This window comes from Motacilla alba, chromosome 14 (genome assembly GCF_015832195.1).
Source record: "Motacilla alba alba isolate MOTALB_02 chromosome 14, Motacilla_alba_V1.0_pri, whole genome shotgun sequence".
NCBI classification, from domain to species: domain Eukaryota; kingdom Metazoa; phylum Chordata; class Aves; order Passeriformes; family Motacillidae; genus Motacilla; species Motacilla alba.
In genome coordinates this window covers 9,184,190-9,193,931 of record NC_052029.1, presented here as the reverse complement: position 1 = coordinate 9,193,931, position 9,742 = coordinate 9,184,190, and the positions used below count along the sequence as shown (strand labels likewise).

General features: G+C 39.7%; 1 protein-coding gene across 1 annotated transcript in view; it reads right to left on the bottom strand.

Moving 5' to 3' along the window:
• Window positions 1-345: 345 nt before the first annotated feature.
• MOSMO (modulator of smoothened) overlaps window positions 346-9,742 on the bottom strand; it is a 31,577-nt gene continuing 22,180 nt past the window's right edge. Inside the window, exon 3 of the mRNA XM_038151357.1 lies at window positions 346-4,237. Coding sequence (XP_038007285.1) covers window positions 4,053-4,237 — 185 coding nt within the window. The 3' untranslated portion in view covers window positions 346-4,052. The remainder of the gene's footprint in view (window positions 4,238-9,742) is intronic.

The window sequence follows — 9,742 nt, the reverse complement described above, 5'->3', positions numbered from 1 at the left end:
CGCCTGAGGGCGCCGGTGGGCGGGAGGCGAGAAGCCCCGCCGGGCGTGAGGGGACACACCTGAGGGACACACCTGAGGAGACACACCCGAGACGGGACACACCTGAGAGGGGACACACCTGAGGGGACATACTTGAGGGGGGACACCTGAGGGAGGACACACCTGAGAGGGGACACACCCGAGGGAGGACACCTGAGGGAGGACACACCTGAAGGACACCTGAGGGGGGACACACCTGAGGGGACACACCTGAAGGAGGATACCTGAGGGAGGACACACCTGAGGGAGGACACCGGTGTGCGGAGCGGGGTCGGTTCCAGTCAGTGCAGCCAGAGCCAGTCGCTTTAGTAGACAATTTATTTTGATAAACTTGCTCAATAACAAAAATACAAGTGAAGAAAATTATGTTCATTTTATACAGTTTGTATTAACATTTGTTCGGAAATCATTAATTGAAAAAATGCTCTAACCAATAGAAAACAACCCTCAGTAAAGGCCAGGGGTGCAGGCGGCGGGCCCGGCCTCGAGCCCAGGCAGGACAGCCCACCTGCAGACACCATTTCCTTCATTATGTTCATCCTTCACAAAGGTTTTAAAGGACAGCTTCCATTTTCCCGTGTGTGTGTGTGTGTCGGGGCAAACAGGAACCTACAGTTGTGTTCTGGAGCGGTTAAACAGGGTCTCGACACCACAGGGGTGGCAGGAGGGCCCGGCTCTGGCGGCATCCCCTGGGCCAGAGGCCGGGGCTCGGAGTGTGGCACACGGCCCGTGCCTTCGGGACACCGGCATCGCTGGGCATCGCTCCCCAGCGGCAGCAGCAGCGCGCAAACCACCCGAAACGGTCAGGCTGGTGTGCTCTGGGAAGCACACCCTCCCCAGGTCTGAGCCAAACAGCTTCCAGGCGACTATTTCAGCTGAGCTCAATGATAAGATTTATACAGATAAATTTACTAGTTTCTCCTTCTGAAAGTATTTTCAGTTTCCAATCTTACATTTTGTTAGCCAAATAAACGACAAAGTGTGCACAGATTACATTATGATGGGTATCAAACCTTTGGGAGGATTTAGAAGCAAAAGAATAAATGGAATTCTCTAGTGATGTATAAAATGAGCTGTCCTTCAAAAAGTTAAAAAATAATGGCTGGCAGAATCAGAAAAGTTTATGTAAACACTCAACACAAATATGGGATTACCTTTGGAGAAGATTCATATGGAAACATTTGCTTTTCATGAACTGAAAAAGTCTACAGATGTTTAGACATGTTCAATACGAACTTCCTGTAGTTCAAAACAAAACCTTGTGCAAATAAAACCTATAAATAGTCTTCAGCAGATTTTACAGTGATGCTCTTAGGTATGAAAAGAATGCACACAACTTTAAAACAAAAGTAACAGACATAAGTTTGACAAATGATTGCACCATAAAACAGTGTTTTATATACAGTTTACAAGATATGATTTTCTGCTATAAATTAATACTGTACTATATAGTACTTAGTGACCTTATTAAAAGCAACTGTTGACAGCTGTCTCTTCAATTACTGGTTTGGGTTTTTAAAATGCATTTGGCCGCATCTATTTCTGGATCTGAAATGCTCAAATATTTAATAAATCTATTTACTAAACCTTTGCTAACATTTAATCATTCATAGCAATAGCACTGGCAGATCAGATCAATTTCCAGTCAGCCAGCCACAGTCTGGGTATGCTCCAAGATAAATGTTTTTGTTTGGTTTTAAAAAAATTATTATTATTATGATCCATCTAATCAAAGCCTAAATCCACATGATGTTACAATAACTGAAATAAGTAAGTTGGAGGGGTGGGAAGGGAAAGAAATTTTAGCAGCTTAGAAACTCTCCCCACCCCCCAGCTGTGTTCCAGTCACAAAAATCTTGAACTATTTACAAGTGTAAGATTTCTGAAAAGATAATTTATAATCCAAGTTTTAGTGAATACTTTATCTTAGGACACATTAGTGATAACACCAAAATTTTGAAACATATCAAGCAGCTGAACCCTGCCTTTTACCTCCACCACTATCACTAGGAGCCTCAGACTGCCCATGCAGATGAAGGCTTAAATTAGGAACCAAATTATAATTATTAAACCATGACTTCCAAGTAAGTGCTTGGCTGTATTTACAGATTAGTACACTTTGGAAAAGTTTAGTGATCCATACACATTCCATTCTGCCTGTGAATGAGCTGACTGGAAAAAAAATACTTAGAAACCATTCCAATGGCAAGTTTGGTCTAAAATTTCAAAAGAAAATATACATAAACAAATTACATTTTTGTACTAAAATACCTTGGGTGGGGGAGAGGGAAGAAATGGAGAAAGGCAGGGACCCACTATGGTCTGAATGGCACAGAGTTTAAAATAATTGTGCAAACTGTGTTATTTTTTAAACACTCCAGCTTATCTGGTAAGTGATTATTTTGGAAACTGCTGATTTTATTTTAACATATATCTCATCCTAAAATGACTGTCTGTTCAGTAATGCAGTTCCTCTAGTAAGTTCAATGAAACAGTGCTCAAAACAGACAATTTTTTTGTTTTCAGAATGAATCTCAGGCAAACTATGTAGTAACAGGAAAACAAATACTGATAGTGCAGGCAGCTTCCCTGGAACACCAACCCAGTAGTGAATTAAGATGTCTGTGGATTCAATGGTTTATCCTTGTGTTGAAAAATAAAACTACTTTTAGTGAGGAATATTTACTCCAAATTTTGGTGGCCATTAAATCTACATTTAAAAGAACAACTTTAGTAAACAAGGCATACATTTTTAACAACTATATTGCTCATTTTTTTGGCAAAGATGAATTAATATTCAGCTGAAACTAAGTTCATCCATCTTTGCAGTGGGATAGTGTTTGCATTACTTTAAACATTGCATTTTATATGTGCTAAAAGGAATGCTTACCTATGGTAAAATGCTGTGCTTGAACATGTATGAATGCTAATGTAACAATGAAGTAGAAAAAAGAGATTTTTCTGTACAACAGTTGCTAATAATTTAAATAGTGTCAGTTTCCCAAAATTAGGATTTTAAGGTATGACATGATCTCACCTTCTACCCTCATATACAAATAAATTACCATAAAAAGAATTTTAGCTTAACTTAAAATTGCACCTAGAAAGGCATGGGATCATTTGTACCTATTACAAAAACTGTTAAAATCAAGGGCTGCTACAAAGAATGAGGTAAACTGAAGACTCTCAGCTATGTGGCCTTCAGAAAAATGGCTTTTTTCTATTGAGTTCTAGTTTTGCACACCACAGTGTTTTGCTAGCAAAGCATTCTGAGTTCTTTTCCAGGAATCACTTGTGTGTATATACATATATATACACATATGTGTATATACACACACACACACACATACACACACACTGTATACTGCATCAGCAAAATATATATATATTTATATATATATATTTATATAAATATAAGGACGAAATCCCCCTCTAAAATGTTCCTTAGTGTTTCCTAGAGCTTATGGGGGAGCAGGGGATGTATGTCTTTTTGCTGTTACATACATTGAGAGAACATGTTTTGATCTATTGGCTTCTTGGTGCAGTAATGCAAGATTGATCCACATTGGTGCCAAAGGCTTTGCCCATCAGAAGGAAGATGTAAAACACTAATCTCCTAAACAGCGAGGCCAGCCTCACTTGAGTTCCTCCACAACCCTCTGGTCCACCACAAAGTTCATAAATACTTTGACTTCCAAATTGTTAGACGTTAAAAACAGGAACAGTCCAGTAACGTGGGGCGTTATGCTTGTCAGTGTAAAGCATTCTTCACCAGTTCCTATCACAGTGCAGACCTGACTGCATTGAAGTATGCTCAGGAGATTAGTCAACGTGGTCTGTATTTGGTTATGGGAAAGGCTCTCCTTTTTTTCATCCAAAGTGCATAGTGAGAACAAGTCAAAGCATTCCTCTTTTCAGTCAGTGTTTGATAGTCTGATTTAGGCATCCTCCTGAGAATGCAATTCTGATGTCTTGCTCTTTTCCAAAATAAAGTCCTGCAGTCCAGACATTCATCAGCCAGGTAAACAAACTTTGCCAGCAAATAGAAGTCCCACTATTGTAAAGAAAATGGATAAGACAAACAGTACATACGAAGACCCAACCACTGTGTTATTGGGTAATTTATAGGGTTGACCTCCAACTTCATTGATGTAAAATCCTATTGGAAATATTAGGGCGGCCATACAGAATAGAATCACTGCAAAGGAAAGAGAAAAGAAAAAAAAAACAGTCACTGCTGTGTTAAAGTGAAAATATTTACCTGTTCACAGAGCATTCCAGAAAAACAAGTAAAATATCCTGACTGAACTAAAGAGCTGGATCTTGCTTGAAACTTATCTGAGCTGATAACTTGCTTGAAACGACTGAGTAGGCTTTATGATGCTTTCAAAACGTCCCTCATCTACTCCCAAGAAAGACAAAGTCCCCAGTTTTGACCGTAATTTCAGTTCTGTTCACTAGATCACAAACCCTCTCTACAGAATAAAAAATTGGAAGATATACTTCTATCACCATCTCAAAGTTCAGACATTTCTTCTCCAGTTATTTTAGAGTCATTCTGCCCAGTCAAGTAACATTCAAAAAGTAACATTCAACATTGAAGAAACTTTTTCTATTATCAGTTGTCTTTTCCAATTGTAGTTGCCCTCTCCCATTCTTCACACATTCATTTTCTGTAAAAGCTTTGCTAAAAATAGAAAACATTCAGATTGTCATTACAGTTTCTTTTAAGATTAAGATACAGTTTCCTAACATTATATGAATGTTTCCTTAGATAATGAAATATCCTTAGAATTTCTCATTGTAATACAATGAAATGAAAGTTTTCTGATTCAGTTTAATTCAAGCTTCTCAGTGAAAAACTAAATTCAGACTCTGAGAACAAAGAGACCAAGCAATGAGGGTTTTTCTTTCACTTCAAACTCATGTATATGTTTTGCTCTTGCAACAGACTCTGTGTGAAAGTACAAGAAATCCAGAACTCCTGTTAAAGAATTACGTTACAGATTTCACAGGCCTTCAAGCATCAATAGTAACCAGGATTCCCCACAACACATTTCAATACCCTGATCAAATCCAGGAGAGAACATCCAGTGTTTCCCAGATGACAACTTCAGTGTTTCTGTAGCACACCTCTGAAAAAGTAACCCTGTTTAGTTTGGATGTAGCTGTGCAGGACTCTACTGTCAACCAAGGCAATGACTTCTAAATATGGCTTCTCTGAGAGGCAAGATATTCTTCACAATAAAGAGGATTAGCTTTTGAATTGGTTTGATTGTATATGCAAGAATATACAATTGGGTTTTTTAATCAGTATTAGAATAAAACAGAATTTTATCTGATTCTACTAGTTCAGTCAAGTATCAGCACTTTACTCTTATTTCACTTCTATGTATTTCAGCCTTGTTTCAGACATTATTTACTATGAGTGGAACATGGCACCACAATACCTGCTATTCAACCAAATTCAATTAGATGTGGGGGGAGAGAGGAGCTGAACCTGCTCTGTTCTCTCACCAACCCCACAAATCCACATACCAGACAACTTCTGACATGAAGCACAACTCACACTGAAGCCTCTCCTAGTCCTCAAACTCTGCCTATAACCTGGCCACACACAAAAAGGAAAATTCAAGCCAAGTAACAATGCTCTTGCCTGAACAAAGTGCATCATATGCTGACTTTTTCACCTTTCTCTAGTTAACACAGGCTGCTGCTTTTAGTTTGTTAGTAAGGAACACAGGTGCTGTCATTGTCTCCTCTTTCCCTTCTCCACCACTGCAAGACAGAGGAAACCCTGGAGATGTTGTTCCCTACTTGAGCCTTCTTAAAAGTCAAACAAGCAACATCAAAAGCACTGGCAACAGTAATAACCATCACCTTAATCACCAGCTCCGCTGCAAGAAGGGCTGCAGCTGCTTTTGTTGCCAAAGGTATGTAAAATAAAATCAGGAGCTTGCCTGTCCCCTTTGGCCTCACCAGAACAAAGTTTCTAGTCTTTACAATGAGGAAATGATTGGCTGGAGCAGCATCAATATTTTTTAATGTAGCTTCACTCACTAAATACAGATGCTCCAGTTTATCCAGCTACAGTGCCCACACTAAACCCATTTTTAAAGGACTCCGTGTATATCCAAGATGAACAGTTTACCATATATTTTATATCTTAGTGCTTATGATTTCCATAGCACAGGTCTCAGCTGTGAGGGAAAACCACTAATATTCTAGAAGATACTGGGCATGATGAATCTGAATTCACAGAGCGTCCAAGTAGGACCTGGGCATAAACAAAGAAGGATGCGTTCATAAACCATGATCCACATCAGAACATCAGCTGCTCCTTGCCTTCCAAAAGACACAAAGCAGCTTTCACAACACCTTGAGCCAAGAGCAGGCAGCACCAGGATCATTCCTTGGGCTGCCAGCGCCGAGCAGGAAAACCCAGATGTTCCACTGGAGGGGGCTCGTGTCTCGCTCGCACCGTGCCCGCACCGCCGGGTTACTCTTCAAAGGGTAACGGAAAGAGCACAATGAGAAAACATCTGGAACTGCACAGTTGCCACACTGCTGCTCAGTGCCACCTCGTTAGGCCATCTATTAGAACAGAACCAAAGACCCAGACACCAGATGTTAAACATCAAACAACAAAGAAAGTTATAATCGACACGATTATTGGTCCGTGTAATTCCACATTACACAATCTGATCCTTAAAAACTGTTTCCTTTTCTTAATTGTATCTCAAACATCTGAGTCCATCTGAGAAAAGCATGAGTATGTGTTTCTTGAGCAGACCTACGTAAGCACAGAAGAGCTTTTTAGTCTGCATCTGAATGGTGGCTGTCAAAAAACCCAATTAGTTCCTCTAATTCTTTACCTTCAAATTGTTTTGAGCATCTAATGACAACCTCAAAAGAAATCTGTTCTTAAAAAAAGGTTTAGTCTTCAGAGGCTCACTGTAATATCTGCTTGCCTCTATAGAGACACGTAACATAGAAAGCAGCACCTGGTACAAATCTTTAATAACTCAAGAAGCACTTTATTCACTGGGGAACACCAGAGACAGACATTCACAGGATAGCTACTGTTAGTTAAGGATGTGATTATCCTGCCCCATTTTTACTTGCATTCCTAAAAGCAGTCCATTATTGCTCATGAACTTTTAAATCCTCAGGGAAAAAAACCCAAACCAATTCCAGACTCTCTGACAATTGCTGGAAAAAGGCAGAAATAAGATTTTTCTGTCTAGCATCTTCTCTCTTGATACATCTCAAGAGAAGCACCTCATTCAGTAGTAGCAGACAGAATTCATTCCCTTTCTAGTTGCAGCAGATGGTGAGAGACCTGAATCTGTACAATGTAAACAGATCTTGAGGGAGCTCTGTGAATTCCTGCAATAGGCAAAATTGCAATAATATACAGGAGATCACCTATGTGGCCTCCATGGGGAATAGGCTCAATAGGACATTGTTTCTATTTATGGGAATTGACAGTATCTGTACGAAGGACCATGAAAATGACAACATTTGTGATTTCCACACCTTCACCACATCCTATCTTATCAACTGGAAGATACAAGACAAGCACCCTGAAAAGGCTAGAGATTTACATAAATCTGAAGCAGAGGTAGCAACACAGGAGCAGTGTCAGAGACGTGGAAAAATACCAAAGCCAGCTCACTTTTAGGCTACCAACCAGTGTCACTATGTCCCAGGGCATAACTGGTGATGAGATGGGGCAGAAGCTGGGGTGGCAAAAGGCAGTTCTGGTATACAAGCAAAGGAACAGCTGATCAGAGCTTGCCTGCTACCTACACACCAGGCACAGCTATGGGCTTGTAACACCCTGTTCATTGAAGAATCACACAAAACCTGGACAGTGGACAAATGAACACCAACAAGGAACCCACTCTCCATTATACTGTGTGAATGTGGTACTACTGAAACACCAGTGACAGTTTTGATGCTATCTATGCCCAGAGTGACAATACTGATCATATCAGTAGGAAGACTGATTCCCGAAATACTCTCCTCTACAAAAATTAACGAAAACCTTCACCTTTACCTGTACAATCGTGCTGTATGACCTGGAGGACAGCAAAAGCTCTCCTCTCCACAAAGCTGTTTGCAGAGACATCATAAAGGATAAGTTTCTGTGCAGTAAACCCACCAACAACTGGGGAATGAGGCAAGTGCTGTGCTTGTAAATACCCTCTGGGATGTTTCTCTTCAGAAGTGTATAGAAAAAAGGGAACTGACAGATTAAACTTCTGTCTTCTTCATGTCTCTTAGCTAAACAAGATAAACAAGACCATGCTCAGCAGCAATTCATATTTATAGGTATGCAGATGAAAAAAGTTTAGCTATAGGTATTTACTTGAAAACACCTCGAGTCATCCCAAGACTACAAGCAAAAATTCAATTAAAAATATAAGTTATACAACTATATATAAATTCCAGCATGAACTGGACAGAAGTGACCTCTTACCAGGCTTTCCTTGCTGCTCTCGGAGCTGTAAGGAAAAGGCTGAGCAAAAGGATTCCTTTGCCTCAGACCCCCCTGCATTTGAAGGAATGGAGCTGCCAGTCCCAGAGCTTCCCTTGGAAGCCCCAGCAGACTTCCCTGCCTTCCCAGGAAAGCATGTCCTGCATTGTGTTCAGAAAGCTCTGTGAGAAGATCTGCTAGCAGCCTGCATGAGGCCACTGAGTTTTGAAATCAGTTGCAGATGAGATGTAATACAAATATGAAGTCTTCCCTACCCCCTTCTAATGAGTAACACATTTTTATCTAAACAGCACTGGCACTTCACAGGAAGGATCTGCTCAGGGTATTCCAAGTTGATTCCACATGGCTGCATAGTTCCTAATACTAACCTACAAATAGGTTACTAATTTGGGTTGTATCCAATGAACCACAGAAGTCATTCTCAACAACTTTTTGAAAAATCTAGAAATCTTCCTTCCACTCACTTCTATTTTTCAAAATTAATTTTCCTAACAAGTGACTTCAGAGATAAAACTCCCCATCATCTTTGTTAACAGGAATGCAAAGGTCACAGAATTGTATGTATTGGAGATGAATACCAAAGACATTGAATTTTATAATTTCAGCAACACAGAGATCATATCTTAATAGAATTGTGAATAATTCTGACTTACGAAAGAACAAATTAGTGTGTTTCATTATTAAACATCTCATACCAAGAAGACAAGTGGTGAAATAAAAATGTCCTTCTATACTGAGACATCTAATAATGAACCTGTTGCAAGCCTGAAGAAATCTCTAGAGAAAAAATTCAAAACAAAAAAGCCTTAGGGTACCACATTTTTTGGCTGAACTAATCATCACAGCTGTAGAAAAGGAAAGCTGCAGAGATGTGATTATTTCAGATATTAAAGAAAAACATTGATATCTACAACTCAAACTCCCCTCTTTACCCAAGAGCTTTTACTCCAGCTCCCTGTAAGCATTTTAAATTTATACAGAACTTTGACTTTAACCCGCCACCACATGCATTAGATACACATGAAATATGTAGAGATAAACAGGTGCACTGGAAAAATTGGGATGGAATATTCAGTAATACTCAGGTCTGCTACTTTAATCATTCACCGGAAAATAAATGAAAGTCAATCACAATGGATACAGCATTTCAATAGCTCCATTGTCTGCAGGAGCAGCACTATTAATTTAATATGCTGTGCA